Source organism: Neoarius graeffei, chromosome 16, assembly GCF_027579695.1.
Source record: "Neoarius graeffei isolate fNeoGra1 chromosome 16, fNeoGra1.pri, whole genome shotgun sequence".
NCBI lineage: Eukaryota > Metazoa > Chordata > Actinopteri > Siluriformes > Ariidae > Neoarius > Neoarius graeffei.
In genome coordinates, this window is record NC_083584.1 from 66,751,933 (window position 1) to 66,769,156 (window position 17,224).

A 17,224-nucleotide genomic window follows, 5' to 3' on the forward strand; every position below is an offset into this window, starting at 1 on the left:
TTCAAATCTGCAGAGTTTGCCAGAGCGTACTGTAGCGCAGACAAAAAGAACCAGACAGGGAACAGTCCCGTCGAGACCTGATGCTAAACGGACACCTGAAGCAGTCCCACGCTTCTCTGCAGCGGGAAAATCGATGACGGCAGATAAATGAGCGATTGATCAATGAAGAGAGAGAATCCCAGAGGAGGTGAAGAGGAGGACAAGTGAGATATGGACACTGAGCGGCGTTAACCACGCAGCCAGGATTCACTTCCATCATCATGAACTGCAATCGTTTATCTCCACAGACACACACACATTTCTATAACAGCAGCTCTGGCAGCAGTGCAGCTGCACAGCACAGGTTTATATTAATGCACTCGTTCTAACATTATCATTTCTATAGCAACAGCTCATTCACAGCGACAGATGGTCTCCATATAAACATTTTTTATTTAAAAAAAGGGAAGAACTGAAACATAAAGATTCTCAAGTGTCAGGTTTTGTGACATCTTCTGAACTGACATGTTTACACTTTTCTTCTTGTTCCTCGCATTTGTTTTTTGTCTTATTAACTCCTAGAGAAAGAGAAAAAAGACACGATGGTGAAGGAACGACTGTTTATCGCTGCTGTAATATCACTGAGCGCTCGTCTCACAAATGTCCTAAACGTTACACACATCATTCATTATACTCACGAAAACGCGTGCTTGGAAGTGGCTCCAGAGCTCATTTGCATATTTTATGACATCACTATACTGCGCTCTACTGGACCAGGAACACAAAGACTAATATCACGGTGAGGCAAAGCTGCTGGGTTTCACGTATGACAAGATCCTGATTGACGCTTTTAATATTTTGAATACAGACATTCACATCTGGATATAAAATAAAACAAAGAAGTCAATTTTCCTCAGTGAAAATTAATTTTCATTTCTCTCTACAGTCGTGACCCTCAATAAAGCGTAATTGTGATCGATTCGGTACCCCCACCCCATGATGTCCCTGGTCTCAGAGCTAGTTGACTTTAATATCCAAGCATGATGCCTCATGCATATTTATGATCTCGACTTGGATATGAAGTGTGTTTTGGACGTTCTGAATGAATTATGCTAATTTTTTGTATTTTCCGTATTGCTTTCTTTGATATATTCCGTCTGAAGCTTGACAGAAGGTTATTATGACGTGCTTTTCTGAACTGGACAGATAATGGAAAGGGAAAAAAAATCAGAATATGATTTATTTGCCATGTTCAATATTGATAATGTGTCTAAATGAAACAAACAAAAAAAGAAATAAAAAGGTATATTATTATGTTAAATATTTTTAAAAAATAATAAATTATCAAGGTCATGCTTTCACCCATGTTGGAGTTGCAAATAAATAAATAAATGAATAACCTTGTAAATATACAGTAAGTTACCAGCAGGTCATTACTGTAATGATGTAATTAATGATTTAAGGGGATCTATTAGCAGAAATGGAATACAGTAATGTTTAATGTCCATGAAAAAAGTTCTCACTTACTGTCCCAGTCAAAAGTTTGGACACATTTTCTAATTCAAGTAATGATGGACATCGTTTCTCTTTACTAAGTTGAGCAGTTCTTGACATAATATGTATGAATTACTACAGTTGTGGTGTGGAATAGGACTATTTCCTGTATTTTTATTATTTACTATTTGATTTCAAACACCATAAGAAGGCAAGAAACTCATCCACTAATTAATGAACTTCTGACGAGGCACATCTGTTCATTGAAAAGCATTCCAGGTGACTACCTCATGAAGCTGGTTAAGATAACGCCAATAGTGTGCAAAGTGTCATCATGGGAAACGCTGGATTCTTTGAAGAATCTAAAATATGAAACTTTTTTTTGTTTGTTTTCCACATAGTTCCATATATGTTCCAGATGTTATTTCATAGATTTGATGTCTTCAGTATTGTTCTACAATGTAGAAAATGGTCCAAATCAGTGTTGTATTTGAGGCGATAAACTTCGAGTCCGAGTCCAGTCTCGAGTCCCCACTGTTCACGTCTGAGTCATTAAAGGAAATTTTGAGTCGAGTCCGAGAACAAGACTCCAACCACACCATTTGACGGTGGCTGCTGCTGCCTTTATGTGAAAGCACCTCTGCTACTGTGTTGGACTAATGTTACTGCTTGACTGCCCCATTTTAGTTAATAGGCTACAGATAAAAAGCTTGTTCATTGCTCAGCAAGCCCCGCCCACTATCAACAGGGCAAATAACATGAGAAGGGGTTAACACTAGCTAGTTCATCGCTCAGCAAGCCCCGCTACCAACAGGGCAATGAACATAGCATGTCACTTTCTTCTCTGGGTGGAGTCTTACCAAATGACGATTGAAGTTCAAGGTTGTCCCCGTTGTCTCCTCAATACTCCTTCTGCATATGGAACACATAGCAGGGCGGACAATCCTAGGAGCGTTCTTTCCAGGCATTTTAGCGCCATTAATGTTAGTTTGCTCCTGAACATGACGTATGAACAGGTGAATGTGAATTCTCTTACACAAAATTAGCATAAAAAATAATGTAGATATAAATATCTTCTGGCAAATTATTATGGCATGTTACAAAAAAAAATAAAGAATCCGAGTCCTCATCTCCAATTTACGAATCTGAATGCAGTTAATGCACAAGTCTGAGTCATCAGTGCTCAAGTCCAAGTCAAGTCACGAGTCCTTAAAATTAGTGCACGGGTCCTGGACTCGAGTACTACTAGCCTGGTCAAAATACAGAAAAACCTATGAATGAGTAAGGGTGTACAAACTTTTGACTGGTACTGTATATTATAGCAGCTATAAACAGTCATTCCCTGACCAAGAAATCTCCCGTCTTGAAGATGTCAGAAAAATAATGTGACACTGGAGACTCCTTTTGTAAATGTTGCCCTGAAAAAAACGACCAATCAGAGTACAGGATCGTATGAAAATTACAGTGTAACAGTGTTTCATAACTAAATGCCACATTCATGAGTAATATAAGTTCAGCGGAGTGGGAAATGACTTCGCCCCTCGTTCATGACGTCCAATTATACACCACAGGGTTATCTTACAGATTCAGGGGGGAAAAAAGCAGAACTCGATATGAACATTTCTACTTTCCTTCCTGCTCTAAATCAGTGATTGAACATTCAACAAAATTGATATTCCGACAGCACATGCGTCAAAAACTGACGAAACAGTGTCACGTTGCCACTTTTATTTTTAGACCCATTCCTCATAGCTCTGAATCGCAAAAAAGAGCTTTTGATCCAAACTCATAGCTGAGGAGAAATGTTAAGCGATACTTTGAGCTTTAGGGATGGATTTAGAATCGCGCATGGAGAACACGAGTCGGGTAATTACGGCATGAATATAGCCATTCTGTGTGCGAGTCGTTGCTTGGGGCAAGAGATCAGGATGAAAAGCTGTGTGAGAGAGAGAAAGAGAGAGAGAGAGATGGAGGGATGAATAGCTTGTGTGGTGAGGGAGGGCAGGATGGAAGAGTCTGGGAGCTGGATAAAAGACAAGAGCTCCCATGTGTAGCATAGAGAGGGATTAAGAGATGTCAGATGATGTAAAATATAAACCATGAATCCGTTTTTTCATCAAAAGTGTAAAGACGTGAACGTCAACGTGTTCCTGGACGTCATATGCCTTCGCTGTTAATTCTTTGTTTTTCGTAAAAAAAAAAAATCATGGATTTGATTCATTTTCAAATTAATCTGAAGCAGGTTTATATTACTGCATGCCTTTCAATACGTTATCGTTTCTATAGTAACGGCTCGTGGAAGGAGTCTCCAATGTCAGAGGTAAAGCTTTACATTTTGTAACGAGTTTCCATTTCCATGTTTTTTTCCCATTTCTGCGTCTTTTTTGCCTTTTAGATCGCTTGCTATACGAGTCAGAAAACTGATGTTTGTGTTTACACCGGATACATGTGACATTTTCTTTCATGAATATTAAACATCGTAATAAAAAAAAAGAAAGAAAAAAATGGGCACAAATCTGTGAAAAGGGTCCAATAGAAACTAGAAGGGCACTCGGGAGAGTGCATACAGTGTCTTGCAAAAGTATTCATCCCCTTTGGTGGTCGTCCTGTTTTATTGCATTACAAGCTAGAATTAAAATGGATTTTTGGAAGGTTAGCACCATTCGATTTGCACAACATGCCTACCACTTTAAAGGTGTAAATTGTTGTTTTATTGGGACGCAAACATTAATTAAGATGAAAAAACAGAAATCTGAACTGTGCATAGGTATTCACCCCCAAAGTCAGTACTTTATAGAGCCACATTTTGCTGAAATTACAGCTGTACGTCTCTTGGAGTATGTCTCTATTAGCTTAGCACATCTAGCCACTGGGGTTTTTGCCCATTCCTCAAGGCAAAACTGCTCCAACTCCTTCAAGTTAGATGGGTTGTGTTGGTGTACAGCAATCTTCAAGTTATGCCAAAGATTCTAAATTGGATTGAGGTCTGGGCTTTGATTAGGCCATTCCAAGACATTTAAATGTTTCCCTTTAAACCACTCCAATGTAGCTTTAGCAGTATGTTTAGGGTCATTGTCCTGCTGGAATGTGAACCTTCATCCCAGTCTCAAACCTCTGGCTGACTCAAACAAATTTTCCTCCAGAATTTCCCTGTATTTAGTGCCACCTATCTTTCCTTCAGTCCTGACCGGCTTTCCTGTCCCTGCAGATGAAAAAATATCCCCACAGCATGATGCTGCCACCACCATGCTTCACTGTAGGCATGGTATTCTCAGGGTGATGGGTTTGCGCCACACATGGCATTCCCCATGATGGCCAAAAAGTTAAATGTTAGTCTCATTTGACCAGAGAATCTTCTTCCATGTGTTTGTGGAATCTGCCACATGCTGTTGGGCAAACTCCAAATGTGTTTTCTTAAGCAATGGCTTTTTACTGGACACTCTTTCATAAAGCCCCACTCTGTGGAGTGTACAGCTTAAAGTGGTCCTATGACAGATACTCCCATCTCCGCTGTGGATCTTTGCAGCTCCTTCAGTGTTATCTTTGGTGGCTTTGTTGCATCTCTGATTAATGCCCTCCTTGCCCGGTCTGTGAGTTTTGGTGGGCGGCCTTCTCTTGTCAGGTTTGTAGTGGTGCCATGTTCTTTCCATTTTGCTATAATGGATTTAATGGTGCTTCTGTGGAATATTCAAAGTTTGGGATATTTTTTATAACCCAACCCTGATCTATACTTCTCCCCAACTTTGTCTCTGACCTGTTTGGAGGCTCCTTGGTTTTCATGTTGCTTGTTTAGTAGTGTTGCAGAGTCAGGGTCCTTCCAGAACAGGTTGCTTTATACAGACATCATGTGACAGATCATGTGACACTTTGACTGCACACAGGTGAATCTTAATCAACTAATTATGTGATTTATGAAGTGAATTGGCTGGACTAGCTCTTATTTAGGGGTTTCATATGAAAGGGGGTGAATATTTATGCACACTCCAGATTTCTGTTTTTTTTTTCATCTTAATTATTGTTTGTGTCACAATAAAACAACACAAATTGAACTTTAAAGGTGCAAATTGAATGAACTTCAAATTGCACCTTTAAAGTGGTATGTAGGCCTGTTATCTAAATCAAATGGTGCTAACCCTCCAAAAGTCCATTTTAATTCCAGCTTGTAATGTGACAAAACAGGACAAACATGAATGAGGGGGATGAGTACTTTTCCAAGACACTGTACCACCGCCAAGCCACATATCCAGATTTGCATCAAAATCTAATCAATTGTTTCTTGGCCCATGGCTCACCTTTCCTCCAAATTTCATCCAAATCCATTCACGTCGGGAACAGAGAAACAAATATAACCTCCTCCAACAAAGTTGGCAGAGGTAATTGATATAGTTACTAATATTACATATATATGATATATTCATATCACAACTAACAATATCACTCCAACTTTTTGTGCACTTGTTATCCTTGATCAGTAATTATCCAGAAGTGGACCTTGGCATATCGTATCCGCGTAGACCAAGAACAGGATTATTAACTACACTATTAACTAATAAACAAAACTAAAACAATAAACATTGCAAAAATAAGGATTAGGGCATAAATCCAGCATGTGTATTGTTTTTAAGCTGGATTATTCCATCTGATCCATGATGTCATTTGAGAAGTGAACAGATTGAGTCTGAATCTCTTCTGATGGAAATCCGGGGAACTCCGAGTCTGACATCGATTAGCAAATTTGAGCTGAGCAATGCTGAACAGGTTTATAACGATAAAAATGTCAAAAATGTCACAGAGATGAGATGGTCACATGAGAATCTTTCACTACAGCTCAGCTCCTGTGTGAAATAATACTTTCCAGATTGCCTCTGACATTTCAAGGCCCATTTCAGGAACCATTTCCGGAAGCATACGATTATGCCTTTTGTCCCTGTGGGGCTGTGTCGCGGGTGTGAGCAGATGTGGGTGTGTGTGAGAGGGAGGAAGTGGACTTGTTAGCATGATGCTCCTCAACGTAGCTGCATGATTATTGTGATTCTAAGCTGCTTAGGCTTCTCCCATCTGGCTTTAGTGTTTATGGAATCATGCGCAAAGGTCTGTTGACCACACACACACACAACAGGGGGCGGAGCATGAGTGAGAGAGGGGCAGGGCCACCAACAACGATAATCCTTTGTAATCTGGTTTTATGGACTATTAAGGCCCCATTATGTAATCTCAGCAGCTTTATGATGGTGAGACAGCTTGATTGAGAGAGAGAGAGAGAGAGAGAGAGAGCAAAGAAAGAAGCAGCAGGTCATGAAACATTGTGGATGCATATCAGAAGCTTGAGTTTATAGTTCAAAATGACACCGAGCTATAGGAAGTGAATGAGAGCATCTGATATTTAGAACTGTGACATTCAGAACCTCAGAGGATCAGGACTTGATAAACTCCAGACCCTAGAAGAAAAAAAAAAATCACACAGCTTAGTTCTGTGAACCTACAAGCCTCACAGCCTTCAAAACTCAGAACCTACACAATTCAGAACCATTCAGAAAGTTTCAAGAACTAGCAAGACTTGGCCAGAACCTAAAAGGCATCTAAAAGAGAACTGTCTGATTCAGAGACTCTGAGATTCAGAAATCCTAAAAGTTCAGAACATCTGAGATTCAGAACCCTCAAGACTCAGAACTTCTAAAATTCAGAAACTCAGAGGTTCAGAACTTTAACAACTCAAAATTTCCAAGATTCAGAACCTCAAAGACATGGAAGATCTGAAATTCAGAACATATGAGATTCAGAATTTGCAAGATTCACAACTCGGAGATTCAGAACATATGAGATTCAGAATTGGCAAAACTGAAAACTTTGCAGGTTCAGAAACTCAGAGATTCAGAACACATGAGATTCAGAATTTGCGAACCTCAAAACTTTGCAGGTTTAGAAACTCAGATTCTGAACATAGGAGATTCAGAATTTGCAAAATTCAAAACTTCACAGGTTTAGAAACTTGGAGATTCAGAAAATATGAGATTCAGAATTTGCAAGACTCACAACTCGGAGATTCAGAACATATGAGATTCAGATTTAGTGAAACTCAAAACTTAGCAGGTTTAGAAATTTGGAGATTCAGAACATAGGAGATTCAGAATTTGTGAAATTCAAAACTTCACAGGTTTACAAACTCAGAGATTCAGAAAATATGAGATTCAAAATATGTGAAACTCAAAACTTCGCAGGTTTAGAAACTCAAAGATTCAGAACATATGAGATTCAGAATTTGTGAAACTCAAAACTTTGCAGGTTTAGAAACTCAGATTCTGAACATATGAGATTCAGAATTTGCAGGACTCAGACCTTCCAAGATTAAGAAACTCAAAGATTCAGAATATCAGAGTTTCAAAACACCTGTAATTCAGGACATGTGAAACTCAGAACTTCCCAGGTTCTAAACCTCAGATGTTCTGAATCTGAGTTTCTGAATGTGGGAACTTCTGAGTTCTCAGCAAGTTCTGAGACAGACTCAGGACCTGCAAAACTTGGGCAGAACCTAGAAGACATGTCAAAGAGAACTGCTAAAAGAGACACTTTGTGTTTAAGTGGGCAGCAGTTCCACCACGTAGCCATGTTGGTATTTTCCCACATTTTGCTGTTCAATATGCAGCTCATAATTTTATTCTTGAGACTTGAGACTTTTGGTGTCACAGTTTACCACACTATCACCACCTACTGGGCTGGAGGGTTCCTGTGAAGGTTTTCTCGTATCGTTTTTGTGGATTCCATAATATCCATAAAACACGTGGACAGAGCCCAAGTCCTCTGTAAATTAAAGACACCCATCATCCATCTGTCTGTACCACTGTCCTCTAAGGATAACTGATTTGCCCCTGGCTCTCACTTTGAAAGAAAATAACATTTATTCCAGCTCACGACTCCAAAGCAGCGCTCATTTTTCTATGAATTTACTCAAGTGTTTCTGGAAGCCAGAAATAAAAAAAATTAAACGAGCTGTAACATTTCACTGCAGAGATTTCGCGAGGCGAGCGGGGGCTTTTTGAAACGATCGCTGCCATGAGGGCCAGATGACGGAATACGAAGCATACAATTATCTCCCATTCACTTCTCCTGCGATTACACGGAGTCAAAGGGCCTGCACTTGATCTGAATATAACTTCTTACTAATGCATTCCGTCAGGAGGGGTGGGTTATTCACGACCCCCCCCCCCAAAAAAAAAGAGCCCATCTGTGCGAGCGTCATCCTTTCATACTGTAGCTGCTGGATAGTATTCCAGAGATGAAACATGCTGAATTTTACTGGACAAAACCCCCCAGGAATATCAGATTGCAGTTTTACCTCTGACTTATACAAAGCGCTGACACTGGAGACTCCTTCCATCAATGCTGAAAAAAAAAATCTCCTTATGCACAAGGTTCTGGGTTCTTCAAGGTCTCCAAGGTTCTGCTCAAGTCCTGCAGGTCCTGAGTCAGAACTCAGAATGAGATCACAAGTTACTAATGATGTACAATATTTATATCTTCTGAAAGTTTTTGCTCGTCCAAATTCTATTTCTCAAACCCAAGGTTGGTCCACTGGGAGAACAGACCCAGCATTTTTCTGTCCTTTGAGGACACATAAAAATGCTTCTGGTCTAAAAACTGGAGTGCTTCTGCAGTTTCCATGCAAGGACATATGGGAAGGAAAGGTGGGTGTGTGTGTTGGGTAAATCCATGCCCCAGTGCAATATCAGCCAAAATAACTATTTATATCCAGAACCTAAAGTTATTGAGATGCTGTTCAGAGCAGAACGTCATGATAGCGTTTTTGCACTCGGCCTGAATAAGCGAACGTTTCATTTGGGAGAGCGGGGCTTATAATTGCAGGTTTGCTTTCACATGGAAGAATTTCTTCCGTTCTCAGGTACCATCTTTAGCTATGCAGTAAGGGGTTTTTTTTGCGATGTTACAATGCTAGACTAACTCCAGAGTACACCCTGGACAAGTCGCCAGGTCATCACAGGGCTGACACATAGGTGGAGTTTACATTAGACCGTATCAGCGGATCATCAGATTAACGTTTTTAAAAACGATTAGCGTGCACACAGCAACGCCAATACACGATTCGTGTGCACACAGCAATGCCAATACACGGATACACTAATCACATGACTAATTAGACGGCACGTAAGTTGAAATGTGTAAATGTGTAACGTGTAAATTTCTCCTCAGCGGCTCGGCTCCGCAGGCATCCTGCGCTCCAAATCACTCCGCCCTGAACAGCGAGTGCCCTCTGGAGGGTGCGCACTCCAGCCCTGCGCAGCTCACAGAGCGCGCAAGTGAAGCGCACGAGCAGTGATTCGGGACTGAGCCGCTGTGTGTGTGATCTCAGTGCATATCGGGCATGCGCAAGTCACTTACCACTTGCAAGTGGAAGGATGGCAAGCCTAAAGGCAATCATAACTACACAATGGGCAGTATTTGCATCAGTATTTGCAGTATTTTCATACTTTTATACTCTTTAATGAAAGGTGATACAAGGCGGAAGTCCGCGCCGTTTTTCAGCAGTCGCGTCACATGACCAACGCCAGCGAATCAGGAAGGTGGATGTCACAGTGACGTTGTCCAATGACGACGTCAGCTAGAGCTCAGCACAGCGTATCCGCGTATTCTCAATGTTTACACAGCACCGGACCAGACACGAACTGGGTTGAATACGTGGGCTCTGGCGGATTCCCGTTTCCCGGCGTTTCAATGTGAACGGACAGTGCATCCGCGAAGAAAACGAGACAGATACGGTCTAATGTAAACTTGGCCATAGAGATGAACAACCATTCACACTCGCATTCACACCTACGGTCAATTTAGAGCCACCAATTAGCCGAACATGCATATCTTTGGACTGTGGGGGAAACCGGAGCACCCGGAGGAAACACACAAAGATATGGGGAGAACATGCAAACTCCACACAGAAAGGCCCCCGTCAGCCACTGGGCTCAAACCCAGAACCTTCTTGCCATGAGGTGACAGTGCTAATCACTACATCACTGTGCCGCCCCGCTGCGTTAACATCGTTCATGTTAGATTTGTATTAACTAATCAGAGTGAAGATTTACTTTGATCTCACCAATGGCTCATTATGTGAGCTCACTAATAACCCTTTCCCTGACTTCAAAAAGGAAGTCATGACACAAGCTGAACCAATCATGTTACTTCAGCTTCTACAGCTGATAAGAGGGTCAGGAATCAACTCAGATTTCACACAATCACCAAACTCTTCCAAATAAATAAATAAATGCAAACATGGAAACAACCTAAGTAAGCACCGTGCTTGTTCGTGCTAGCAGTTATTGTCCAGGGTCTCGGTGGAGGAGTATAACAGACTGATTGTTCAGTGAGCTGGATGAAAGAAAAGAGGAATAAATGGATGTTAGACACCGAGGTCACTAATACACTGTGCTTGTCACAAAGAATATAAAGTCACAACAATGAACACTGGGGACTGTGACTGCAAAAGAAAATACTTTCTTTTTTCGGAATCTTCCCGAGTGCTTTCAGCTTCACTTCTCTCTAAAATGTTTCAGTTTTTTTTTTCTGCAGTAATTTTTTTTTAAAATAAATAAATAAATAACTGCATACAAATTATTTCACAGTTTATTATTCCATCCATTAGCCGTAACCGCTTATCCTGCACAGGGTCGCAGGCAAACTGGAGCCTATCCCAGCTGACTATGGGCGAGAGGCCGGGTACACCCTGGACGGGTCACCAGGTCATCGCAGGGCTGACACATAGAGACAAACAACCATTCACACTCTCATTCACACCTACGGTCAATTTAGAGCCACCAATTAATCTAACCTGCATGTCTTTGGACTTCGAACTCAGAACCTTCTTGCTGTGACAGTGTGTGCTAACCACTACACCACTGTACCGCCCCAGTTTATTATTTTCATCAATACATCAATCAAATGTCTTTCTTTTATGACACAATGAAAAATCAAGAGCTGAGATATTTGAAATTCAGTGAGTAATTTAAACCAGGACTGAAACACTGTTACAACGGGCTTTTTATCTGTTTAGAAGTAAATGCTGTAGACGTTCATTCCTGTTCTCACTTACGTTATAGCATTTTATAGGCATGTAACGAGCCATATATCATGCAAAGATCAATCACAATACAAATTTGTCACAGTTAAATTCCATTAAATAATAATAATAATAATAATAATAATAATAATAATAATATTGGATGATGATTCTTATCAGGCTGTGTAATCTCTGAGTTTTTCCTAGCTCTAATTGCATTGTTTAGGCAAAATAACGTACAGTAGCAGGAATACATGACATGCCTTCACTATAGATGGAAGTAACACAGCTCTAATGCTGCAAAAAGAAACAAAAAGCAGATCTAAAATGGGAAAGTGATGTTGTGTGATTGATTGTACAAACAGATACCAAGAAATCGGAGCTCTCTTTTTACAGACTGCTGAAAAATAAAGAAAAGAGAAGCAAATGAAGGTAGTACAAATGTTCATGAAAGATTATGAAGAAAAGGTTTATTTGTTATTAACGTGTTTCATTTTTAATAAATGGAATATTTTACTGAATAGGCTATTATATTTTACTCCAACCTTCGCAAAGCATGGACACTGGAGACTCCCTCCAGAAATGTTAAATAAACATGTCCTGTTGCTATAGAAATGATAATCTGTGATATAATTATAAATTGATAGATAAATCAGATAAAGCTGCACAATTAAATGCTAGATACTGAAATATATTGTATTGTGTACTTTTACGAATACAAGCTAGTAGCTTTGCTAGCTGACAGACTTTTTGACCAACCAGAGTCCAGAATTCAAAATATATTATTTGATATTATTGAATATTATTATGTATCCAGGACACTTTTTCAATGGAATAAAAACATGTGTTCTATTCCCTTCTAGCGGGTTTCATTCATTTGGTTTGATAGCATGCAATATTGTTAGCATATCGCTTATCCTACATGTATTACATCACTCTACCCAATGGAGAATGAGCGTTGAATATGGTTTACAATATTGCATGGTTGTCAAGGCAACATGACGTCACACGTTGGAGGCGTAAAACTTCCATGCTAGTGAGCGACTATGACAATTTGTAAACAAACATGGCCACCAGGTTTGCTTTGTTAAATGCAGAAGATTTTGAGATAATTTTGAAACAGAAATACGGGTTGAACCCCTGAAAGGAATGTGCATGTATAATAATAATAATAATAATAATATTGGCTGGCTTTTTTTTGTCTTTGACTCGTTCAATATCATGCTAGCTGAATGGAATATATCCGATATACCACTCAACGCCAGCCAATATTATTTAAATATATGGTTAAAATTTTATGGCAAAAAATGGTGTATAAGTGCTGAAAGTGTGCTGCAGATGCAAACATTTTTAAATAAGTACAATTAAAATGAGATACGATCGTATAATCATCTAGTATTAATGTATAAATGAGAAGCAACATAACTTATTTGTATCACATACTAATATAAATCTGAAGAAGGAAAAAAAAGTTATGGAAAGACACATTACAGTCTTGGTTTCGTCCATGAAAATTGTGCTGAGCTCGACAAAAAAGAAAGTTCTGTTGCTGTTGTGGGATTTAATAAAGCCAGGCTCGCCCGTGGCATGATGGAGGAACTTTCGAATATCAGTGGCTATAATCTGATTCTCCTCCAGTCTCATTTTCAAGTAGGAACTTCTGTGCATATATACCGTAAATAAAACTAATCTGAAGTCGGGGAGGACACTGAATTTGTAATAATTGAGAGATCAGATTGATAATGTTGCTCCTACAGATATAAATAATGTTGCCTATGTTAAAGTATATTGAGGTTTTGAATTAATGTGTGTTGTGAAATAGCCTGTTCGAATAAATATTCTATTACAAGATCCAAGAGGCTCACTTAACAACCTCGATGAAATTCGACTCATCAAAATGCGGAATGAGCTCAAAATAAACTTCATCAAGTGATGGAACTGATGATCCTGCTGAGGAGAAACTGTGAATTGTTTTCACATGATTCGCCTTGTGTGTGTGTGTGTGTGTGAGAGAGAGAGAGAGAGAGAGAGAGAGAGAGAGAGAAGGAGTCAAATTTACTGTTTGTCCTCGTTTTCTGTGCATACAGTTATGACTCATATGACTCCAATAATGATGTGTTGTTCACTCAATTTCCCCTCAGGATTATTAAAGCATTCAAATCTGATTCGCAAATGAGTCAACTCTGATTTGACTCTTGTAGATGAATAAATATACAGTGTCTTGCAAAAGTATTCATCCCCCTTTGTGTTTGTCCTCTTTTGTCGCATTACAAGCTGAAATTAAAATGGATTGTTGGAGGGTGAGCACCATTTGATTTACACAACATGCCTACCGCTTTAAAGGTGCACACTGTTGTTTTATTGTAACATAAACAATAATTAAGATGAAAAAACAGAAATCTGGAGTGTGCATAAGTATTCGCCCCCTTTCATATGAAACGCTTAAATAAGAGCTGGTCCAACCAATTCACTTCATAAGTCACAAAATTAGTTGATTAAGATTCACCTGTGTGCAATCAAAGTGCCACATGATCTGTCACATGATGTCTGTATAAAGCAACCTGTTCTGGAAGGACCCTGACTCTGCAACACTACTAAGCAAGCAACATGAAAACCAAGGAGCCTCCAAACAGGTCAGAGACAAAGTTGTGGAGAAGTATAGATCAGGGTTGGGTTATAAAAAATATCCCAAACTTTGAATATCCCAGGGAGCACCATTAAATCCATTATAGCAAAATGGAAAGAATATGGCACCACTACAAACCTGACAACAGAAGGTCGCCCACGAAAACTCACAGACCGGGCAAGGAGGGCATTAATCAGAGATGCAACAAAGCCACCAAAGATAACACTGAAGGAGCTGCAAAGATCCACAGCGGAGATGGGAGCATCTGTCCATAGGGCCAGTTTAAAGGATATACACAGAGCCATGGCTTCACTTTTGTTTATAAATGCCTTGAGACCTCAAGAATGGCACAGGAATAGTTTTAAGCGTTAACAATAAATCTAATATAGTAATTTTTACGATTAAATTGATTTATATAGGCAGTGGTCTGAGTGAATGACCTTGACGTCCGCAGTGTCACAGCAGGAAGTTTATCGGTCTCATTGCCATTTCTGCTATACTAAAACACAGAGCTGACTGCAACTCTGATCCTCCATTTTGAACTAATTTATCGCCATGCCACATAGATGTGTTTTTGGCCGGTGCAGCAACACTACAGGAGCTGGATTTATGTTGCATTCATGGCCCAAGAATGTTCAAACTGCAAAGATTTGGACGCGTTTTGTGAGAAGTTCACAGGCACATTGGGCACCTATGAAGTGGTCTCTCCTCTGCTCTGCACATTTAGATTAGATTAGATTAGATTAGATTAGATTAGATTAGATTAGATTAGATTAGAACTTTATTGATCCCTTTGCGAGGGTTCCCTCAGGGAAATTAAAAATTCCAGCAGCATCATTACAGGATAAACAGAGAATAGAAAATAGAGAAAACTTCTAGATAAATTAGGTATTCACATATGAGCCATTCCACCGAATCAGTGCCATTTCTGTCCCTAGAAAATTATATGTATAAATGCACATAAAAATGTACTTTAAAATACATTTCCTTATTATGCAGAATGTCCTGCACGTTGATCTGATTTCAAATTTAAGAGATATAATTGTAAGGATTAATAAAAACTACCTAAAACACTAAAAAATAGTATGTGTTACCTGTCCCCGCAGTCTAACTTTATACTTAACTATGAAATATTATGGGGGCGGCACGGTGGTGTAGTGGTTAGCGCTGTTGCCTCACAGCAAGAAGGTCCGGGTTCGAGCCCCGTGGCCGGCGAGGGCCTTTCTGTGTGGAGTTTGCATGTTCTCCCCGTGTCCGCGTGGGTTTCCTCCGGGTGCTCTGGTTTCCCCCACAGTCCAAAGACATGCAGGTTAGGTTAACTGGTGACTCTAAATTGACCGTAGGTGTAAATGTGAGTGTGAATGGTTGTCTGTGTCTACTGTATGTGTCAGCTCTGTGATGACCTGGCGACTTGTCCAGGGTGTACCCCGCCTTTCGCCCGTAGTCAGCTGGGATAGGCTCCAGCTTGCCTGCGACCCTGTAGAAGGATAAAGCGGCTAGAGATAATGAGATGAGATGAGACAAGAGTCAAGGATGGAGATGCTATCCACTCAGAAGTTTATTGAAACATAAAGGTTCTGCGTATCTGCTTTAAGCTATACACTCCACAGAGTGGGGCTTGACGGAAGAGTGGCCATAAAAAAGCCACTGCTGAAAAAAGCACGTTTGGAGTTTGCCCAACAGCATGTGGTAGACTCCCCAAACACATAGAAGAAGATTCTCTGGTCAAATGAGATTAAATTGAACTTTTTGGCCATTATGGGAAATGCCATGTGTCATGCAAACCCAACACCCTGAGAACACCATCCCTACAATGAAGCATGGTGGTGGCAGCATCATGCTGTGGGGATGTTTTTCATCTGCAGGGACAGAAAAGCTGGTCAGGACTGAAGGAAAGATGGATGGCACTAAATACAGGGCAATTCTGGAGGAAAACCTGTTTGAGTGGGCCAGAGGTTTGAGACTGGGGCCCTGTCCACACGGCAGCAGATTCAGGTGAATCTGATAAAATTGTTTATCGTTTCGGCCTGGCGTCCACACGGCACCGGCGTTTTGGGTGCCCCACAACGATATTTTTTGAGAACGGGTTCCAGAGTGGAAAAATCTGGCAACGGAGCTGTTGCGAAGTCGTCTGGATGAGTAGAACGGATTTGTTTACGATGACGTCACAACCACATGACTAGAACAAGCAGCACTCTCGCTGTTTTGTATGAACCACTGCATTGCATTCACTTTTGTATACAGCTTTTCTTTTAAATAAACAAGTAACTGAACCATTTCTTGAATTTCTTTTTTTTATTGGATAAGACTGCTTTTCAAAATGTTCACACACAATATAAAAAGTTATATAAATTTTATAAAAATGCTTTTCAAAATGTTCACACACAATAAGAAAATTAAGTTATATAAAACTATGCACACTAATAAAACTAATTTGTACACACAGAAGGCACGATTTCCTCGCGTAGTCGCAGCCATCTTCTTCTTGTTGTGTGTTTGTTCCTGACAATGCTTCACACCAGGTAGAAGAAGGGGTTTATGCGCATGCGTCTACTTCTTCTATTGTTCTGGTGTCTCCAATGGGACCGTCTTACAGTGCTCCTAGAGGTGTGGCATGTGTATTGCATCGTTTTCAGCAAGCGTTGCGTTACCATATGTACCTGATATTTTACTGATCCGTTGCCCATGTGGACGCGATATTTTTTTAAATAAAATCTCGTTGCCGTTGTCGTGTGGATGTAGCCTGGGATGAAGGTTCACGTTCCAGCAGGACAATGACCCTAAACATACTGCTAAAGCTACACTGGAGTGGTTTAAAGGGAAACATTTAAATGTCTTGGAATGGCCTATTCAAAGCCCAGATCTCAATCCAACTGAAAATCTGTGGCATAACTTGAAGATTGCTGACCACCAACGCAACCCATCTAACTTGAAGGATTTGGAGCAGTTTTGCTTTGAGGAATGGGCAAAAATCCCAGTGGTTAGATGTGCTAAGCTAATAGAGACATACCCCAAGAGACTTGCAGCTGTAATTGTAGCAAAAGGTGGGTCTACAAAGTATTGCC

At 40.1% G+C, this 17,224-nt stretch overlaps 1 protein-coding gene across 1 annotated transcript in view; it reads right to left on the bottom strand.

Annotated features, from left to right (window-relative positions):
* igsf11 (immunoglobulin superfamily member 11) overlaps nucleotides 1–17,224 on the bottom strand; it is a 157,055-nt gene that overhangs the window by 63,331 nt on the left and 76,500 nt on the right. Inside the window, exon 2 of the mRNA XM_060942281.1 lies at nucleotides 7,875–8,002. Within this exon, the coding sequence (XP_060798264.1) occupies nucleotides 7,875–8,002 (128 nt within the window). The remainder of the gene's footprint in view (nucleotides 1–7,874; nucleotides 8,003–17,224) is intronic.